This window comes from Salmo trutta, chromosome 2 (genome assembly GCF_901001165.1).
Source record: "Salmo trutta chromosome 2, fSalTru1.1, whole genome shotgun sequence".
In the NCBI taxonomy this organism is placed as follows: domain Eukaryota; kingdom Metazoa; phylum Chordata; class Actinopteri; order Salmoniformes; family Salmonidae; genus Salmo; species Salmo trutta.
This window is the reverse complement of record NC_042958.1, coordinates 44,795,076-44,817,877: the sequence shown is the minus strand read 5'-3', so window position 1 is coordinate 44,817,877 and position 22,802 is coordinate 44,795,076. Positions and strand designations below refer to the sequence as shown.

At 44.3% G+C, this 22,802-nt stretch overlaps 1 protein-coding gene across 1 annotated transcript in view; it reads right to left on the bottom strand.

Moving 5' to 3' along the window:
- Window positions 1-22,802, bottom strand: part of LOC115163111 (serine-rich adhesin for platelets) — a 217,806-nt gene that overhangs the window by 47,058 nt on the left and 147,946 nt on the right. The window contains exons 10-18 of the mRNA XM_029714736.1: window positions 12,697-12,806; window positions 10,782-11,935; window positions 10,133-10,560; window positions 7,128-7,188; window positions 6,526-6,748; window positions 5,711-5,760; window positions 5,052-5,134; window positions 2,439-2,622; window positions 1,008-1,175 (exon numbers count right to left, since the gene is read on the bottom strand). Of these exons, the coding sequence (XP_029570596.1) occupies window positions 1,008-1,175; window positions 2,439-2,622; window positions 5,052-5,134; window positions 5,711-5,760; window positions 6,526-6,748; window positions 7,128-7,188; window positions 10,133-10,560; window positions 10,782-11,935; window positions 12,697-12,806 (2,461 nt within the window). The remainder of the gene's footprint in view (window positions 1-1,007; window positions 1,176-2,438; window positions 2,623-5,051; window positions 5,135-5,710; window positions 5,761-6,525; window positions 6,749-7,127; window positions 7,189-10,132; window positions 10,561-10,781; window positions 11,936-12,696; window positions 12,807-22,802) is intronic.

The following is a 22,802-nucleotide window of genomic DNA, read 5'->3' as shown; positions in this document are numbered from 1 at the left end:
AGAACAGACTAGACAACATATTAGAGAACAGACTAGACAACAGACTAGACAACAGACTAGACAACTGACTAGACAACAGAATGAACAGCTGACTAGAGAACAGACTAGACAACTGACTAGACAACAGACTAGACAACATATTAGAAAAATACTAGATAACTGACTAGACAACAGATTGGACAACAGACGAGAAAACAGACTAGACAACAGAATGAACAGCTGACTAGAGAACAGACTAGACAACAGACTAGACAACATATTAGAGAACAGACTAGACAACAGACTAGACAACAGAGTAGACAACAGACTACACAACTGACTAGACAATAGATTAGACAACGGACCGGACAACTGACTAGACAACAGACTAGACAACAGACTAGACACCACATTAGTAAAAAGACTAGACAACAGACTAGACAACAGACTAGACAACTGACTAGACAACAGACTTGAAAACAGACCTAACAACACATTAGTAAAAAGACTAGACAACAGACTGGACAACAGACTAGACAACAGACTGGACAACAGAGTAGACAACAGACTACACAACTGACTAGACAACAGACTAGACAACAGACTAGACAACAGACTAGACAACAGACTAGACAACTGACTGGACAACTGACTAGACAACTGACTAAACAATAGACTGGACAACAGACTAGACAACAGAGTAGACAATAGACTACACAACTGACTAGACAACAGACTAGACAACAGACAAGACAACTGACTAGACAACAGACTAGACAACAGACTAGACAACTGACGAGACAACAGACTGGACCACTGACTAGAAAACATATTGAAATCAAAGGGAGACATACACATTATAGTACACACACAATCTCATTCATGAATAATATAACTATGATTTATCAACAGCATAACTATGATTTATCAATAGTACAACTGCGAGGGATAGAGAGGATCCAAACGGGAAGGAGGTTGGCACGCGAGGGAGGGGAGCACAGCACACTGTCTGACTCTAATCAACACACCTGTAGTTTGAGGGCGAAGGCAGTGGGGTTGGTCTCTGCCAGGTCAGTCTCCACAGCCTCCAGGTAGGCTAGGGGGTCAGGGCACTCAGACAGCCTGGCTAAGAAGGGTGCGTCTGGGGATGGGCCAGGGGCTGGACCTTGGACCTCCATAGAGCCCTGGGTGGGTTTCTACGAGGGTTGGCAGCAGGGAGGAGGAAGAGGGCCAGGAGCGGGGCAAGGAGCGGTGCGAGGAGCGGGGCGAGGAGGAGGTCAGCATTGCGAAGCAAAGCATTGGGCATTGTCAGCAGGAGGTTGGGAGCTGGGTAGCTGAGACTGAGGTGTGTTGTTTGTAGCTGGCTAGTAGGTAACTTATGGTAGTTACCTTCTGGTAGTTAGTTTACGGTAGCTACCTTCTGGTAGTTACTTCACAGTAATTACTTTATGATAGTTAATTTATGCTAGTTACTTTATGCTAGTTACCTTCTGGTAGTTTAGTTACCTTCTAGTAGTTACTTTATGGTAGTTACTTTATGATAGTCACTTTATGGTAGTTACTTTATGATAGTCACTTTATGGTAGTTACCTTCTGGTAGTTACCTTCTGGTAGTTACCTTCTGGTAGTTACCTTCTGGTAGTTTAGTTACCTTCCAGTAGTTACTTTATGGTAGTTACCTTCTAGTAGTTACCTTCTGGTAGTTACCTTCTGGTAGTTACTTTATGGTAGTTACCTTCTGGTAGTTACTTTATGGTAGTTACCTTCTGGTAGTTACTTTATGATAGTTACCTTCTAGTAGTTACTTTATGGTAGTTACCTTCTGGTAGTTACTTTATGATAGTTACCTTCTGGTAGTTACCTTCTGGTAGTTTAGTTACCTTCTGGTAGTTACTTTATGATAGTTACCTTCTGGTAGTTACTTTATGATAGTTACCTTCTGGTAGTTACTTTATGATAGTTACCTTATAGTAGTTACTTTATGATAGTTACCTTCTGGTAGTTACTTTATGATAGTTACCTTCTGGTAGTTTAGTTACCTTCTAGTAGTTACTTTATGATAGTTACCTTATGGTAGTTAACTTATGGTAGCTAGCTTATGACAGGGCATTGAGAGTAGCTGATGAGGTTAATGTACCTATTGAGCATCAACGTCTACACCCCAGGCCAGGCCACCCCAGGCCAGGCCATGCAGTATTTATGGCTGTCATTGTCGCCCTCTAGTGTCTACATGACTACATGACAATAACACAGACAGACAGTTGTATGGATTAAGAGAGGCCTCAGCATAGTGAACCCGGGAAAGAAAATCTGAGAGGAGCCTGAGACAAATAACTGTCACATGCAGATGAACGATGATGAAAAACATACTGTAAGTGCAATGCTACATTTTCATCTTGATTTTGTTTGCTTTAGTGAGGTAAATTGACAACCAGACAGTTCAGTGTTGTTCTACTCACCGCTCCATGCTCAATGTCTGTGCTCTGTGTCCGGCTGAGTGACTGGCTCTCTCTCTTCCTGGTCTTCTCTTTCTCTCCAGTGGACCCCTCCAGACCGAGTCGAGACCCTTCTGGACCGGGTCTGGAGCACAGCACAGGAGTCTTCATCTGGGCTGTGATCTGGGCCTCTATCTCCTCAAAACTCCTACATGTAGGGAGAGAGAGAGAGAGAGAGAGGGAAGGAGGGATAAGGAAAATTAGATAGAGAATATATCTGGGTATATGGGTGTGCGTTTATGGATAATGTGTTTGTTATGTGGTAAGTCGGCAAGTACAATAACAACTGAAAGTGGTAGTGAGGGACGGCAGGTAGCCTAGTGGTTAGAGTGTTGGGCCAGTAACAGAAAGGTTGCTGGATTGAATCCCTGAGCTGACAAGGTAAAAATCTGTTGTCCTGCCCCTGAGCAAGGCAGTTAACCCACTGTTCCCCGGGCACTGTGAATGTTGATTAAGGCAGCCCCCTGCATCTCTTTGATTCAGAGAAAGGGACTGGAAACTCAATCTGTGTGCACGTGAGAGTGTGAATGGATTTTGACCTATTTGTTATAATTATTACTGCTCATGTTGATAACTATATGTGACTAGACTAGAGGGTGTGTTTAGGCGTGTGTGTGCGTGTGTGTGTGTGTGTGTGTGTGTGTGTGTGTGTGTGTGTGTGTGTGTGTGTGTGTGTGTGTGTGTGTGTGTGTGTGTGTGTGTGTGTGTGTGTGTGTGTGTCAGTTAGTGCCTTCCAAGATTAGGGAGGACAATATATATATTTTTTAAATGAGATGGCCTTATTTCTATTACAGCATATTGGATGACTGTCATTCATATTCCATTCAACTAGTTCAATGTAACATAGTACATGATACTCTAATTTTCCCTATACCCATCATGAGGATGCTACAACCTAGCCTATGAATTAACGTTAATAACGTAGGTGCACAAGTCGAGATACTTGCACACTCTTGCCTGCATCTAGCTAATCTTAGGTGTAATCATTAGTCCAAACGTTCTGTTTTGCAACTAAAACGAGATTCTATTGGGGGAAAAAATATCAGGTAGTTCCCTCCCCGTTTTGTTTCGTTTGCTTCTGTTTAAGTGACTAAGCCGGTGGAGGAGGGGTTATACTAAGCTATATGGAATTGTTTTAAGAAGGTCATACCAAGCATCATTTAGCTATTTGATTTTTAAGACCACTTGAAGAAGACATTTTTTGGGGGAACTATTAGCCCATACAAACACATTGAATAACAGATTCATTATATAGAACAATAGATAGTCCCACCCAAAAAATCTAAAGGAAGTTTGTTCTGAAGTGTCTGTCCTATATCTGAGAGATATAAAAAAGATCAGGAAACATTTAATTTGTAATTTTTTTTCATGTATTTAACCCCATATTTTTGGCACTGAACAGTCTCCATATATATTTCCATTCATTTTTTCAACTGGTACCGGGGGACCTTCAGACAAGTCTTGTGAGGGGTGTGTTGGCGTCCTAGAACAAACCAACCGACATGCTCGTGAGTCTCGTCTTTCCATAGTGGTCATAACAGTTTTTTAGGCCGAACCGTTCGGACGCTACAGAAGATTTTGTGAGAAGACGGGATTTTCAGGATGTCTAATGGTCTGACAAACACCGCTCTATAGCTCTGTCACCTTTCACCACGGATGAGGAAGTGTGACATAAGAGGTGGATTGAGACGCATCCAATGCAAAAGAACAAATATCTCTAGGTTAAACTGATGGATTTGTATGGAGATGTTTTGTTATGCTAATTTGATTTCCACGGGGGCATGGACATTGACCTTAGGGGGTTAAGAAATGTTTTGTAACAGAATCGGCGGAATGAATACACCCCTGATCAAACACACACACACAGTTCACTTTCATAGCAGCCACGTACATCACCATCACTTTGCTCGTTGTATAATTCCTTCTCACATCTACACGCTCGCCTCCTCTCACCTTTTCCCTTCGCTTGTGGACTTCAGTGCACAACAGCTGTCTGTGACCAGGCGAAAAAACCTCTCCAAGCCAAACCATCATATCATAACAGCTAACTGCTACACAGGCTACATTGTTGTCACCATATTAGCTAAGGTCATAGTCAACATAGTTACTAGAACTAACGGGTTAATAAACCCACTACAATCAAGCAGTACAGTGTACAGCAATCAGTTTAGCAGTTACACCTGCGGGCCCCTGTGGCAATAAATGAATAAAACCGAAGATTACCATGACTTGGAAGAGTTGCAATGTTGGATAGCCTTAGCCAGCTAGCTAACATAAATAGCATTCCTCTCTGTTTGAGTCAGGTTGTTGAGTAGGCTAAATTAGCTACATTATTTTAATCAGTTATTTGGTGGCGTGAATATATTTACTCTAATTTTACCTAAAAAGGATCACTTTTTCACTATGTTCCTTTTTCAGAAATTCACTGAGTTGGACGTTCCTCCCCTTCCTCTGAGGAGGAGCCTCCACTGGTGTGTGTGTGTGTGTGTGTGTGTGTGTGTGTGTGTGTGTGTGTGTGTGTGTGTGTGTGTGTGTGTGTGTGTGTGTGTGTGTGTGTGTGTGTGTGTGTGTGTGTACCCCAGTGTGTTGTACCCTGTGCAGGGAGAGTTGAGTTCTGATCCATGGTTAGGCTTGGTCAGGCTGTCTGTCACAGAGTCCAGCTTCAGGTAGAGAGTAGAAGGTTTCTTTACAAACAGAGTCTATATATATATATATATATATTTATATATAGAGACAGAGAGACAGAGAGAGACAGAGAGAGAGATAAACATACAGCAAGAGTTAAACCATGTCAGATACACAAACCCACACATTTTCTTTGATGATCAGAAGAAACTAAAGTATGCAAGGATAGTCAATCTCAAGGACAGTCAGTCTCAGTCTCAAGGACAGTCAGTCTCAGTCTCAAGGACAGTCAGTCTCAGTCTCTAGGACAGTCACTCTCAGTCTCTAGGACAGTCACTCTCAGTCTCTAGGACAGTCAGTCTCAAGGACAGTCAGTCTCAGTATCAAGGACAGTCAGTCTCAGTCTCAAGGACAGTCAGTCTCAAGGACAGTCAGTCTCAGTATCAAGGACAGTCAGTCTCAAGGACAGTCAGTTTCACGAGCAAACATATAGACCTAATTTAGCAGTATTAAATCTTCATAGATCAGGATCATAATGTGAGCTGGTTTCAGTTCTATCTTCTTACCCCTTCTTATCTGACTGACAGCACAGACTGTGGATATATACTCACCGGCGAAGGGGGGCCAATCTTCTCCATGTACTCAATCTCATAGTCTGGCACTGAGGGAGACAATAGAACAGACAGATTTAGAGACACAAGTACGAGAGAATGAAAGAGAGACAGAAAGAGAGAAGAGAGGAGGGAGAAGAGAGATGGTTAGAGACAGAAAGACAGAAGAGAGGAGGAGAAGAGAGATGGTTAGAGACAGAAAGAGAGATGACAGGAGGGAGAAGAGAGATGGTTAGAGACAGAAAGACAGAAGAGAGGAGGGAGAAGAGAGATGGTTAGAGACAGAAAGAGAGATGAGAGGAGGGAGAAGAGAGATGTTAGAGACAGAAAGACAGAAGAGAGGAGGGAGAAGAGAGATGGTTAGAGACAGAAAGACAGAAGAGAGGAGGGAGAAGAGAGATGGTTAGAGACAGAAAGAGAGATGAGAGGAGGGAGAAAAGAGAAAAATGAAAGAGGAGGGAGAACATCAGATACTCTAGACTGAACTGGACTGGTGGGACAGTCAGTCTGTCTATCAGTATAACAACATGACCCAGTTTAAACACAGTCAGGCAGACACAGCCTGTGGGTAGTGTGGCTCTCCTCTACCCTTCTAGGGGTCAGGGTTTAGTAAAGGGCTGGATAGCTAGCTGCATGGGCTCGCTGCCAATTAGCAATCAATAAATGGGGTTGCACACGTATGGATGACATATCGTCCTGTACATGGAGACATTAACTTTTGACCTGAAATTGTCCAATGATGACTATTTAATGTACTATTTGTTTTTAAACACACACACACACACACACACACACACACACACAAACACACTCACCTCGATTGTTCTCGTTGACGAAGGCTGTGAGGTCAGATGGCTGCGGGAAGTCCTCCTGGGGGTCAGAGGTTAGGTCCGCCTCCATGGATGCCCACTTGTGATTGGCTGAGGAAGCAAGCTTCTCTTTGTGATTGGAGGAAGAGGCCAGCTTCTCCTCGTCTGTGGCATGGTCGTCCTGTAGCGGGGGGATAGGAGGCTGGACTTCATCTACTGGGGTGGGCTCCTGGAGCGGAGGAAGGAGGAAACGAGGAGGTGGGGAAGTGAGGAGTTGAGGAGGTGAGGAGGTGAGGAGGAGAGGAAGTGAGGAAGTGAGGAGGTGAGGAAGTGAGGAAATGAGGAGGTGAGGAAGTGAGGAAGTGAGGAGGTGAGGAAGTGAGGAGGTGAGGAGGTGAGGAAGTGAGGAGGTGAGGAAGTGAGGAAGTGAGGAGGTGAGGAAGTGAGGAGGTGAGGAAGTGAGAAGCTGTGTGTGTGTGTGTGTGTGTGCGTGTGCGTGTGCGTGTGCGCGTGTGTGTGTGTGTGTGTGTGTGTGTGTGTGTGTGTGTGTGTGTGTGTGTGTGTGTGTGTGTGTGTGTGTGTGTGTGTGTGAGAGAGGACTGACTCACTTGTGATGATGGATCAGACATAGTCGACCTCTTTGGGGACCTCTTGACTCTGAAAGTGTTACTGGAACGGGAAGAAGAGAGAGACAGGGTGATCAGGAGTCACTGAATGTCATGTCATCCCTGGCAGAGACTTAATCAATCAAATCAATCAATACTTAATCAATACATACATTATATATCTTATTAACAACTTCCCGGGAAAGGTATGTTTTTCAATTATTATTCTCTCCCTTATATTGTTGTTTACGTTCAGCTTCAGATACATGTAATTCACATTACATGGGGAATTTTGAAAAAGCTACGATTTACAGCAACATCATCTGTCTATAGCAAGACTGCATCAAACCTTAAAAAGCTTAATACTCACTTGTTGTTGGATTAAAATGAAAATACATTTTTACAATGAGATTTAACATCACCAGTTTAGTTAGGGAACATTATGTTAATATAACTAGTTTAGTTAGGGAACATTATGTTAATATAACTAGTTTAGTTAGGGAACATTATGTTAATATAACTAGTTTAGTTAGGGAACATTATGTTAATGTAACTAGTTTAGTTAGGGAACATTATGTTAATGTAACTAGTTTAGTTAGGGAACATTATGTTAATGTAACTAGTTTAGTTAGGGAACATTATGTTAATGTAACTAGTTTAGTTAGGGAACATTATGTTAATGTAACTAGTTTAGTTAGGGAACATTATGTTAATGTAACTAGTTTAGTTAGGGAACATTATGTTAATGTAACTAGTTTAGTTAGGGAACATTATGTTAATGTAACTAGTTTAGTTAGGGAACATTATGTTAATGTAACTAGTTTAGTTAGGGAACATTATGTTAATGTAACTAGTTTAGTTAGGGAACATTATGTTAATGTAACTAGTTTAGTTAGGGAACATTATGTTAATATAACTAGTTTAGTTAGGGAACATTATGTTAATATAACTAGTTTAGTTAGGGAACATTATGTTAATGTAACTAGTTTAGTTAGGGAACATTATGTTAATATAACTAGTTTAGTTAGGGAACATTATGTTAACTAGAACTAGTTTAGTTAGGGAACATTATGTTAATGTACCTAGTTTAGTTAGTGAACATTATATTAATGTAACTAGTTTAGTTAGGGAACATTATATTAATGTAACTAGTTTAGTTAGGGAACATTATATTAATGTAACTAGTTTAGTTAGGGAACATTATGTTAATGTGACTAGTTTAGTTAGGGAACATTATGTTAATGTAACTAGTTTAGTTAGGGAACATTATGTTAATGTAACTAGTTTAGTTAGGGAACATTATGTTGATGTAACTAGTTTAGTTAGGGAACATTATGTTAATGTAACTAGTTTAGTTAGGGAACATTATGTTAACTAGAACTAGTTTAGTTAGGGAACATTATGTTAATGTAACTAGTTTAGTTAGGGAACATTATGTTAACTAGAACTAGTTTAGTTAGGGAACATTATGTTAACTAGAACTAGTTTAGTTAGGGAACATTATGTTAATGTAACTAGTTTAGTTAGGGAGCATTATGTTAACTAGAACTTGTTTAGTTAGGGAACGTTATGTTAATGTAACTAGTTTAGTTAGGGAGCATTATGTTAACTAGAACTTGTTTAGTTAGGGAACGTTATGTTAATGTAACTAGTTTAGTTAGGGAACATTATGTTAACTAGAACTAGTTTAGTTAGGGAACATTATGTTAATGTAACTAGTTTAGTTAGGGAACATTATGTTAACTAGAACTAGTTTAGTTAGGGAACATTATGTTAATGTAACTAGTTTAGTTAGGGAACATTATGTTAATGTAACTAGTTTAGTTAGGGAGCATTATGTTAATGTAACTAGTTTATTTAGGGAACATTATGTTAATGTAACTAGTTTAGTTAGGGAACATTATGTTAATGTAACTAGTTTAGTTAGGGAACATTATGTTAACTAGAACTAGTTTAGTTAGGGAACATTATGTTAATGTAACTAGTTTAGTTAGGGAACATTATGTTAATGTAACTAGTTTAGTTAGGGAGCATTATGTTAATGTAACTAGTTTATTTAGGGAACATTATGTTAATGTAACTAGTTTAGTTAGGGAACATTATGTTAATGTAACTAGTTTATTTAGGGAACATTATGTTAATGTAACTAGTTTAGTTAGGGAACATTATGTTAACTAGAACTACAGCAGTGGGAAGTCTATCAGGAGTTTGAGGATTTTTTGGCTTCTGGCCCAAAAAGTATTTTACTGGCATTATTCACATTGATGGCATAGACTAGGGTGCAGATTAATGTTAATGCCTTGCAGGGTTTGGAGTCAATTCCAGTCAATTCAGAAAGTGTGTTAGGGCTGATATGGTATTGACCCCAAACCTGATTCTTTGTTAGGTTAGTGAGTTAGGGCTTGTGTGTGTAAGTTCCAGGTTGAATATAAAGATGTGAAAACACACGCACGCACATAATATGATAAGACATAGTGAGATATGTGTGTGTGTGTGTGTGTGTGTGTGTGTGTGTGTGTGTGTGTGTGTGTGTGTGTGTGTGTGTGTGTGTGTGTGTGTGTGTGTGTGTGTGTGTGTGTGTGTCAGGTTGGAAATAAAGATGTGAAAACACATGCAGATAATATGATAAAACATAGTGAGAAATGTGTGTGTGTGTGTACTCTCTCTCTCTCTCTCACACACACACACACACACACATTTCTCACTATGTTTTATCATATTATCTGCATGTGTTTTCACATCTTTATTTCCAACCTGACACACACACACACACACACACACACACACACACACACACACACACACACATATATATATTGGAACCGCTATCTGGTGGCCTGACTGGTCAAGCAGTAACGCCACAGCCTCCGGCATACAAGCCTACGGTGTCGGCGTTTGAATACTGCCCTTTGATACTCTATCTTCCACTACCTTTCATGCTCTCTATCTCTCTGTTCAATAAGGTCAGGAAAGACCATACAAATATACATTTTTTAAAACCAACTTACGATTTGATAGGTTTCTTCTTCGTTTTGGATGGTTTGTTCTGGTTGTGGTCCTCCAGCTCACCGACATTATCGTTATCATTATCAACCTCATTGTCATTGGCCGACACCTCAAAGGAGGCGGAGCCTGAGGCAGCCGTGGGCGTAGACGCAGCCATGCTATTGGAGGAGGACTTGAAGGCAGCAGACTCGTCGAAGGTGTCAGAGTCGAATCGATGGGAGGGTTTGTTCAGTTTGGGAGAGACGGGGATCTCGCTGTTCGAGCCGAACGGGTTGAAATTAGGGTCGTCCCACTGGGCGGGGTCAAAGTTATAGGAAGCCTTATGGATAGGAATGTCATCACTGGGGACAGTGGCGGGGGTGTTGTCTAGGGGCTCCGACGGCGGCTGGACAGCCTTCTTCAGGCCCATCCTGGGCTTCCTTAGAGGCATCTGATAATAATAATTATTATTATTAATATTATTAAAATATATAATAAACATAATAATAATAATGGCATGAATATAGGTATTATGAATAATAATTGTAATAACATGTACTATTTTTTCAAAAACAAAAAAATCAGCAAGATAATCAGGCAAAAAAAAAATGACACATTGAAATCAGCAAGAGTAAAGAAAGGTACCATTTTTCAATCCTATGACAGACTAACCTTGGAGCCTGGCTTCCTGCCCAGCTTCTTGGGAGGTGGAGAGGCCTTAGGAGGCTCCTCGAGGGTCTCCTCAGAATAGTCAAACTCCAGTCTGACCGCCCCTGAGGTGCGAATAGGGGGGCTGGTAGAGGGACGAGCTGGTTCCTCAGTAGAGACAGGAGGGGGGTTAGACACAGGAGTGACAGTTTTGTGAGCAATGGACCCAGTGACTTCTTTCATTCCCAACGGGGGAGAGTTAGCGACTCCTTTCCTTCCCAACGGGGGAGAGTTAGCGACTCCTTTCCTTCCCAACGGGGGGGAGTTAGCGACTTTACTACCTCCGGTGTTGAATGGGTCGATGTCCTCAAAGTTGTCTGGGTCCCATTTGTAGGCCCCACTAGGGGGGATGGGAGAGGAGCCCTCGCTGGCTGGGAGAGGGGCCTCCGGCACTGAGATGAGTGTATCCTCCTGTCGGAGGGGTATGGAAATGGCCAGGGTTGGAACAGGAGTAGGGGTTGGGATTGGTTGGTTATCTGTCTCTGGGCTAGTGTGATTGGTCTCTTCAATGAGAGGGGCGGGGCTTTCCACACGTGGTTTCCTGGTTCTGCGGAGTGTGCCTCCTGGACTGGGTGTGGCCGAGGCAGGGCCAGAGTCTGTTGTGGCTCCTCCTACTTCCTGGTCCTCGGGGCCCAATAGGGGGCTAGCTGCTCTGTGGCTCTTTTTCAGCTCCGGTGTGATACCAGATGATGGAGGTTGGGGGCTCTCTGGGTTAGAGCTCTGCCTGAGGAGAGGCTTCTTTTTCAGGGAGCCACCAGGGCGGAGAGGCCCCTTCTTGGATGGTCTGCGGAGGGTCCCTGGAGCACTCTCAGTACCACCGTCGATACTAAAGGCCTCAGCCAAGGGACGGGAGTCTCCGATTGAGAGGGAGGATCCTACGCTGTCTAGGGGGCCGGAGCCGTCTAGCTCCCCAGCCTGAAGGCTCAGAGAGCGGGTTAGAGTTGATCGGCTCTGGGCCTCTGCAGCAGCAGCAGCAGCAGCAATGAGCTGGTCTAAGTTATAGGCTCCGCTAGCAGCTATGGGCTTGTCCTCGTCAAAGACTATGGACAGGGAGCTACCATGGTGACCTTTAGCCTCTGACCCGGGTTCACCGTCTGCCTCAGAGTCACAGCCAAGACCTGGAGGAACAGAGAAATATATATGACAAGTGTTATGTAGTCAAGACATAATCCCACAATGCATTGTCAGGGTTTGCATTATGGTTTATGAATGAGAGTGAGAAATTACTTTCTTCTGATGCTTGTGTGTGTGTGTATGTGTAAGAGGGAGAGAGAGGGGAGAGGAGAGAGGAAAGAGGAGAAAGGAGAGAGGAGAGAGAAGAGAGAGAAGAGAGAAGAGAGAAAGAGAGAAAGAGAGAAAGAGAGAGAGACCAAGAGAGAGACCAAGAGAGAGACCGAGAGGGAGACCGAGAGAGAAAAAGAGGGAGAGAGACCGAGAGAGAAAAAGAGGGAGAAAAAGAGGGAGAGAGATAGAGATGAAGGCTGAGTCTGGTTTAAGACAAGTCTAATTAAATTGATGAATGAGCTCTGAATATTTCAACACACCTCCCAGTTGGCCAATCAGTAAAACACGGCATACATCATGTGATGGATGACTGAAGCTTTTCTGCATTTATAAGACCTGTTTATATCCTTTAACAACTCAGTGATGCTGGTCTGACTCACTAAACAAAGCAAACCTCTTGTTTGATGTACCAGTAGTCACCACTAGAGGGTGTTCTAAGATTTTCTCTCTCTCTCTCTCTCTCTCTCTCTCTCTCTCTCTCTCTCTCTCTCTCTCCTTCCTCTCTCTCCTTCCTCTCTCTCCTTCCTCTCTCTCCTTCCTCTCTCTCTTTCTATGTGTGTGTCTGTGTCTCTCTCTCTCTCTCTCTCTCTCTCACCGGTGTCTTCCGAGGTCAGCAGCTGGGTATGATGGTCTGTCTCTCCAGTGGGGGACTTGACAGGGGTGGTCGACTCCGGTGTCTCGAACGCTCCGTCAGAGTCTGAGCTCCTGTAGGACAGAGAGAGAGAGACAGAGCCTCATTATAAACCTCAGTATCACGGTGGAAGAGGGACAAAGGTGTGAAGAGAGAGAAACATGAGACAACAGGTTGATTAGTAAGCGATAAACTTCAACGCTGTACATTCTCTGGAAATAACGGACGATGCGGTTTGTGAGCAATAACAATCGCTCTCTTCTTAATCCACATTAGCATAAAGAAATGCGTGACAACAATGGATATTGGAACGTGGCTCAGCTGTTATTGAGCCCGTGTAGGATGGATTGGCAGACAGATATTGGTCTAATGAAAACAAACAAAGAAATATGTTGATCATCAAGTCATTTTCCTAACATCCTGTACAACCATCTGTGCAGATATACATACTGTTTCCCATTAAGAGAAAATATCACCAGTCTGAAACTAATGAGCTAATGTGTCAACGCTGTGACGGTTCTACTTTATGGTTCCAATATCGTCCCTGTTTATCACGCTCCCATATTTAGTCCAACAAAGACCCTAGTCAGCATGTATGTTTTCCTTTATGTCTGATTGGCCCTGCTGGATTATTAGGTCTGAAAATGAAAGCGCTGAATCTGCAGCCAGGAGACAGAAAATGGCTCGCCTGAGACGCTCCCCCTCCCTTTTACACACGAACCAACATATCAAGATGATAGCTACTAAAAGATTGACAGACAGACAGACAGACAGACAGACAGACAGGCAGACAGGCAGGCAGACAGACAGGCAGGCAGGCAGGCAGGCAGGCAGGCAGGCAGGCAGGCAGGCAGGCAGGCAGGCAGGCAGGCAGGCAGGCAGGCAGGCAGGCAGGCAGGCAGGCAGGCAGACAGACAGACAGACAGACAGACAGACAGACAGACAGACAGACAGACAGACAGACAGACAGACAGACAGACAGACAGACAGACAGACAGACAGACAGACAGACAGACAGACAGACAGACAGACCACCCGACCTCCCAACATGCCGAGTGTCAAAACAACCGTAACATAGGTTATAACACATATTACATTATATAGAGAGGCAGGTAGTCTAGTGGTTAGAGTGTTGGGCCAGTAACCAGCAGGTAGCCTAGTGGTTAGAGTGTTGGGCCAGTAACCAGTAGGTAGTCTAGTGGTTAGAGTGTTGGGCCAGTAACCAGCAGGTAGTCTAGTGGTTAGAGTGTTGGGCCAGTAACCAGCAGGTATTCTAGTGGTTAGAGCATTGGGCCAGTAACCAGTAGGTAGTCTAGTGGTTAGAGCGTTGGGCCAGTAACCAGCAGGTAGTCTAGTGGTTAGAGCGTTGGGCCAGTAACCAGTAGGTAGTCTAGTGGTTAGAGTGTTGGGCCAGTAACCAGCAGGTAGTCTAGTGGTTAGAGTGTTGGGCCAGTAACCAGCAGGTAGTCTAGTGGTTAGAGCGTTGGGCCAGTAACCAGCAGGTAGTCTAGTGGTTAGAGCGTTAGGCCAGTAACCAGTAGGTAGTCTAGTGGTTAGAGTGTTGGGCCAGTAACCAGTAGGTAGTCTAGTGGTTAGAGCGTTAGACCAGTGACTGAAAGGGGATGTGCCCTTGAGCAAGGCACTTAACACTAATATGCTGCATGGGTTCTGTACTACTTTGGCTGATCATGTAAACCACATGCCGTATTTACATATTCATCTTGATAGGCACATATACATCTAAATATTCTGCCACACACACACTGCATCAGCTTCCACATAGAGACTGTATATACATCAGAGACTGTATATAGATGGATGTCTCAGAATTCTGCTACACACACTCCTCTCTCTCGCTCTCTCTCTCTCTCTCTCTCTCTCTCTCTCTCTCTCTCTCTCTCTCTCTCTCTCTCTTACCAGTCACTCTCTCTCTCTCGCTCGCTCACCTCTGTCTGGCCAGGATCATGGCATGGTGTTGGGACCCCCAGGACAGTCTCTGGAGCATCCCCAGAGTAGGGTTAGTAGGGTTGTCCCTATCCCCAGGGCTGGTGTCTCTGTATAGGGTGTCCCAGCCCCATCGAGCCCACTGCAGAGGAGACAGAGCCCCCCAGACCATGCCTGTCTCTCCTCTGCCTCTACCTCTGTACTGACTCTCTCTACTGACGCTCTCCTGTTGATTTCCTCTACCTCTGTTCTCTACCTCTCCTCTCTACCTCTCCTCTCTACCTCTCTTCTCTACCTCTCCTCTCCTCTCTGCCTCTCCTCTCTGCCTCTCCTCTCTGCCTCTCCTCTCTGCCTCTCCTCTCTACCTCTCTTCTCTACCTCTCTTCTCCTCTCTGCCTCTCCTCTCTGCCTCTCCTCTCTGCCTCTCCTCTCTGCCTCTCCTCTCTGCCTTTCCTTTGGTTTCTCTATACACCGAGTCTCTGCTCTACTCTTCTCCTGCTCTCCTATCCTTCTCTCATGTGTCCTTCTTCTATATATCCTTGTCTCTATCCCTCTTATATTGTGTATCCTTCCCTCTCTTCTGCTCTTTTGTTGTTTCTTTATCCCCTCCTCTTCCCTTCCTCCCTTCCTCTCTTCTCCAGTTGTAAATTATCCTTCCCTTCCTCTCTTCTCCAGTTGTAAATTATCCTTCTTCCTCTTCCTCTCTTCTCCAGTTGTAAATTATCCTTCCTCCCTTCCTCTCTTCTCCAGTCCTAAATGATCGTTCTAGCTGCTGAGTCTCAGACTAACCTGCAGATATTCTGGCAGTCTCTTTTTCTCTCCTTCCCTCCCTGGTCCTCTCTATCTCCCTCCCTCCCTCCTCTTTTTCTTCCCTAACCACCCGGATGTGAACACGCTGGAACTGAAGATGCTGGCAGCTCTGTGTGCGGCTGTGTGAGAGACACGCATGCGCACACACACGTCTCTCTCCTCGTAGGCTATTTTAGAGGATGTAGGAAACAGTCTGTCAACGTAAGCTTCTGTGATGAAGCATGTTCCTTCTCTCTCTCTCTCTCTCTCTCCTCTCTCTCTCTCTCTCTCTCTCTCTCACCCTCCCTTCTCTCCCTTTTTCTGCACCGATTTTTAATGAGAATCGACGACTTGAAGCTTTGCCGTTCTCAAGCGGTGCAGAGAACACATACACACACACACACACACACACTAATCCGGACTCTTATGAGAAATCCCGCTATGTCCTCTGACGAACCATCAAACAGGCAAAGCATCAATACAGGACCAAGATCGAATCTTACTCCACCTGCTATGGCGCTCGTCAGATGTGGCACGGGATTCAAACTATCATGGATTGCAAAGGGAAACCCTGCCGGGAGACTACATGATACAGTGAGGGAAAAAATTATTTGATCCCCTGCTGATTTTGTACGTTTGCCCACTGACAAAGAAATTATCAGTCTATAATTTTAATGGTAGGTTTATTTGAACAGTGAGAGACAGAATAACAACAAAAAAATCCAGAAAAACGCATGTCAAAAATGTTATAAAATGATTTGCATTTTAATGAGGGAAATAAGTATTTGACCCCTCTGCAAAACATGACTTAGTACTTGGTGGCAAAACCCTTGTTGGTAATCACAGAGGTCAGACGTTTCTTGTTGTTGGCCACCAGGTTTGCACACATCTCAGGAGGGATTTTGTCCCACTCCTCTTTGCAGATCTTCTCCAAGTCATTAAGGTTTCGAGCCTGACGTTTGGCAACTCGAACCTTCAGCTCCCTCCACAGATTTTCTCTGGGATTAAGGTCTGGAGACTGGCTAGGCCACTCCAGGACCTTAATGTGCTTCTTCTTGAGCCACTCCTTTGTTGCCTTGGCCATGTGTTTTGGGTCATTGTCATGCTGGAATACCCATCCACGACCCATTTTCAATGCCCTGGCTGAGGGAAGGAGGTTCTCACCCAAGATTTGACGGTACATGGCCCTGTCCATCGTCCCTTTGATGCGGTGAAGTTGTCCTGTCCCCTTAGCAGAAAAACACCCCCAAAGCATAATGTTTCCACCTCCATGTTTGACGGTGGGGATGGTGTTCTTGGGGTCATAGGCAGCATTCCTCCTCCTCCAAACACGGCGAGTTGAGTTGATGCCAAAAGAGCTCCATTTTGGTCTCATCTGACCACAACACCTTCACCCAGTTGTCTTCTGAATCATTCAGATGTTCATTGGCAAATTCAGACAGGCATGTATATGTGCTTTCTTGAGCAGGGGGACCTTGCGGCGCTGCAGGATTTCAGTCCCTTCACGGCGTAGTGTGTTACCAATTGTTTTCTTGGTGACTATGGTCCCAGCTGCCTTGAGATCATTGACAAGATCCTCCCATGTAGTTCTGGGCTGATTCCTCACTGTTCTCATGATCATTGCAACTCCACGAGGTGAGATCTTGCATGGAGCCCCAGGCTGAGGGAGATTGACAGTTCTTTTGTGTTTCTTCCATTTGCAAATAATCGCACCAACTGTTGTCACCTTCTCACCAAGCTGCTTGGCGATGGTCTTGTAGCCCATTCCAGCCTTGTGTAGGTCTACAATCTTGTCCCTGACATCCTTGGAGAGCTCTTTGGTCTTGGCCATGGTGGAGAGTTTGGAATCTGATTGATTGATTGCTTCTGTGGACAGGTGTCTTTTATACAGGTAACAAGCTGAGATTAGGAGCACTCCCTTTAAGAGTGTGCTCCTAATCTCAGCTCGTTACCTGTATAAAAGACGCCTGGGATCCAGAAATCTTTCTGATTGAGAGGGGGTCAAATACTTAATTCCCTCATTAAAATGCAAATCAATTTATAACATTTTTGACATGCGTTTTTCTGGATTTTTTTTGCGTAATGATGATGGCAGGAGTGCGCAATGCTGGGGAGCCTGGTGCCCTCGAGCGCCATGAGGGAAGAGTGGGAGCAGGCGTGACAGTACCCCGCGCTCTAGGGGCACCACCTGGCGTCCCACCTGGCCCAGGCACGGGCGCTTGACAAAGGAGTGGGAGCCCGATGATCCGGCGGAGGCATAGCAGCCTGGGCGTAAAAACCTGACGATCAAGCTGAGGCCTGACGTGGGATGGGCGCCTTCCGAGCAAAACGGGGAAAGAAACCTCTAGAGCCAGCTAGGGCGTGACAGCCCAACGAACCCCCGGTTCAATCGGTGTCGGGCCCCGATATCACCACCAACCGGAACGTCAGTACTCCCCGATGCTTCTGCATTCTGTAAGGACCGATGCCGGGGGTGAATCGAACTATTTACATTGACCCATCCTTTATTATGTATTGTTGTTGTTGTATTTTGATTTCACTAGACTCTCTTGCACACTCACTAGACTCTACCCACACACTCACTAGACTCTCTTGCACACTCACTAGACTCTACCCACACACTGACTAACTCTACCCACACACTCACTAGACTCTCTTGCACACTCATTAGACTCTACCCACACACTCACTAGACTCTACCCACACACTCACTAGACTCTCTTGCACACTCACTAGACTCTACCCACACACTGACTAACTCTACCCACACACTCACTAGACTCTCTTGCACACTCACTAGACTCTACCCACACACTCACTAGACTCTACCCACACACTCACATATACTAACTACACTGACACTCCAACACACACACACACACACACACACACACACACACACACACACACACACACACACACACACACACACACACACACACACACACACACACACACACACACACACACACACACACATACTTTCACACTCTTTCACATACACTGCTGCTACTCTGTTTATTATCTATCCTGATTCCCTAGTCACTTTAACCCCTACATACAGTACATATTACCTCCACTACCTGGTACCCCTACCTACAGTACATATTGCCTCCACTACCTGGTACCCATACCTACAGTACATATTACCTCCACTACCTGGTACTCCTTGTATATGGCCTTGTTATTGTTATTTAAAAATTTGAAAATTTGTCATAAGGGCTCATAAGTAAGCATTCCATAATAAAGTCTACACTTATTGTATTCAGCGCATTTGACCAATACAATTTGATTTGATATTGCTCTACAAACACTTCACCCTAACTGAACTGACACACTGATACAGAACTGGTACTTTGGCACCATACCACACACACACACACACACACACACACACACACACACACACACACACACACACACACACACACACACACACACACACACACACACACACACACACACACACACACACACACAGAGGCTGAATAGAGGATAACCTGGAGGATTATGGGAGAGACGGGGAGACAGTCCCCCCCATTGTGAACATGGAAGGTTAGGGGGAGACACAGGGAGAGTCAGTCACCCCCATTGTGAACATGGAGGGAGATAAAATAAACATGAATATTGATCCATAACAACCAGAGAGATCCATAACAACCAGAGAGGTCCATAACAACCAGAGAGATCCATAACAACCAGAGAGATCCATAACAACCAGAGAGGTCCATAACAACCAGAGAGGTCTCTGTCTCTTAGCCAGACACACAATCGTGTGTGTACTCCTTTGTCTACACACACACACACACACACACACACACACACACACACACACACACACACACACACACACACACACACACACACACACACAGGAGAACATGAATCAGACAACAGCAGGGAGGAGAAGATAGGTGGGGGGAGGATAGTATGACCCCTGTAAGTTCACCCTGCTATCATTACAGACATCAGTCAATGGCGGGGTAAAAGCCTCGTAAAACCTTCCCTTCACCACGGTCAATAACCTTAGTGCCCCTGGGGCAGGTCACTGCAGAGATGGACTTGAGGAGAGGTCAGGGCCACATCTCGTAACAAAAATTGCAGATGTGAAGCTAACGCAGATATGACAGAGAGATGAATAATCAATGGGGGGGCTGAATGGACTGGAGAAATATGTCTACAAGCTTGATAAACACTACTCACCTCTGCTGTACATGACCAACCAAAATAGCGTAATACTGCCCTACTTTTTCTCAGGTTGACGTTTATTGAGATTAATCTTGTCCCGGAGGCAGAGTAGAGCCATTTTCACTGATGGCCCAGCTGCCAAGTCAATATTGTTAATTTATCGTAAACATTACTGAAGATAAAAAAAAAAAAAAACTTTTTAAAGTTAGGGTTAGACATAATGTTAGCAGTGAGGTTAAAATGAGCTTTTATAACTTTGTGGCAGCTAACAAGGACCCTGCTGCCTCCAGTTCATGAGTCATCCCAATAAACACCAAACTGCTACTACTTCATTAATATATGCCTTGACCCCCTTCCCATGCCATTTACCAGATGTTTTTATCCAAAGGCAATTACAGTCACCTGTGCATACATTTTACTTATGGGTGGCTCTGGGAATTGAACCCACAACCCAGGCACAGCAAGCGCCACACTCTACAAACTGACATTCAGAGGACCATATAAATCCAGAGGTGATATAACATATATTAAGCAGGATGGTGGTATACTCTAATAGGGACGGTGGGTAGCCTAGTGGTTAGAGTGTAGGGACGGCAGGTAGCCTAGTGGTTAGAGTGTATGGACGGCAGGTAGACTAGTGGTTAGAGTGTAGGGACGGCAGGTAGCCTAGTGGTTAGAGTGTAGGGGCGGCAGGTAGACTAGTGGTTAGAGTGTAGGGGCGGCAGGTAGACTAGTGGTTAGAGTGTAGGGACAGCAGGTAGCCTAGTGGTTAGAGTGTAGGGACGGCAGGTAGCCTAGTGGTTAGAGTGTAGGGACGGCAGGTAGCCTAGTGGTTAGAGTGTAGGGGCGGCAGGTAGACTAGTGGTTAGAGTGTAGGGACAGCAGGTAGCCTAGTGGTTAGAGTGTAGGGACGGCAGGCAGCCTAGTGGTTAGAGTGTAGGGAATTTGGCTACTATTAAAGCTCATTGAATAACACGTTCATAAATGACAAAAAAGACAGTCAACAAAGGTATCATAAGGAATAAGGTTATTAAGTGTCTGTCCTATGTCTAGGAGATATAAGAAATCTCAGGAATATTTAGTTTTTTTTGGACACACATTTAACCCCTTATTTTTGTTGGCACAAAACTACCTCCATACTGCCATTCATTTATATGGGTTACCTTCAGACGAATGTTTAATGTCTATATATATCTCCATACTGTCACACCCTGACCAGTAAAGGGGTCTTTTGTCATTATAGTTGGTCAAGGCGTGGCAGGGGGTGTTTGTTTTGTGTGTTTGGGGGTTTTTGGTCTAGGGGATTTTGGTTCTAGTTTTCATTTTCTATGTTCTGTTTTCCATTTTGTGTAAGTACCTGACGGAACTGTCGGTTGTTGGTTTTGTTATTTTTTGTAAAAGTGTTTTCTCACTAAAATTAAAGAAGATGAGCACTATACCCGCTGCGCCCTGGTCTGTCCTTTACGACGCGCCTGACACATACTTCCATGTGTTTATATGGGTTACCTTCAAGACGCGTTCCGTGACACTTGTGGGGGTCGTAGAGCAAAACCATTTGGACGCTGCAGACATTTCGTAAGAAGACAGATTTTTGGGATGTCTCATGGTCTGACAAACACCGCTGTAGCTCGGCCACCTTCCGCCGCAGATGCGGAAAGGCCGACATCAACAGATATCTCTAGTTTAAACTGACGGATTTTGCTGAGTTTTTTTTATTATTATGTTACTTAGATCGATGCACTGGTGAGTCAATAGACTCTTAAGTATTTTTCAGTCGTCTTCCTCAAACGAAGGGGATGATGACACAACCTTTGCAAGATGGAGGGAATTTGATTTAATTGGTCCTCAACTCGCGGCTCAGTCATTTCATTCAGGATAAGTTGAGTTAGCTGTGTGTCTGTCCCGGAGCAGGTTCGTTCTGAATGATTCATTGCCATAGAAATGTACCCGGCTAAAAGGTGAGACACTTTCATATGACCGGTTATGACAGGTTATGCCGAGTTGAACTCAGAGTTGACCGAAGTTCCCTCACCAACTCCTCAAACCTGCTTGGCAGGTTACCCATCTGACGATGTGGTCCTGAATGACTCAGTTGGTAGAGCATGAAGCTTAACAACGCAAGGATAGTGGGTTTGATTCAAGGGACCAACCGTACTTAAAAAAAAATATATGCATTCATGACTGTAAGTCGCTTTGGATAAAAAAACATCTGCTAAAATGCATGCATTATATCATGTCAATTGTGAATTTATGACCAGTACAGTGGTGAACACAGAGACAGGTACTGTTCTTGGAGCTCCTCCTAGGAGCTGAAAAACCCCTTTCAGACAAAACTACCACTTGTTTACCATACCTCCTTTCTTTATGTATATCTGAAGGGGGGTTAAGGGTTAAAAACACATTCCATTGAAACCCACCTAAAGACCTAGTCATAAAACGTATATTTTCACAGACCCTGTAACCAAACAGTACTGTATGTGTGAGGCTAGATAATATGTCTATCTCAATGGTTATTATGAGTCATTTACTGAGGTAATTAACACGTTTAGCAGCTCAGTCTACTGATGCCTTTGCGGAGGACATTTCACATTCTGTAATGACAGCAAACATACACATCGTCACCATGGTAACTGGGAGCTGCTAGCCTTTCACCATATGCTCCAGTGTGGTTAAGAGCCCACACTAGCTTGGCCAACACACACACACACACACACACACACACACCCACACACACACATATAAAACACCCCAGACTACCACATTCATATCAACATGTCTATTACTGTTGTCTAAAACAAAGCCTTTTCAAAATTGTTGACCGTGTTGTCGCTTTGGCTTGCTTGGCAGCCCTGTTGGCAACTAGCACACGGAGTCGCTGAGGGAGAGAGAGGAACGGGTAAGGAAAGGGAATGGGTGGTAGAGAGCAGCTGAGGGAACAAAGAGAGAGAGAGAGAGGAGAGGTGCTGTCTACAGCTTCAACACAGACCTGAGTGACTCGAGGCAGGATTGATTCTCTGACTCAGTGTGCAGCTAGCAGGAGGTACATAACTCTCACACACACATACAATCACACACAATCACACACACACACACACACACACATATTCTCTATCTGGCTCAGTGTGAAGCTAGCAGGAGGTAGTCTACAT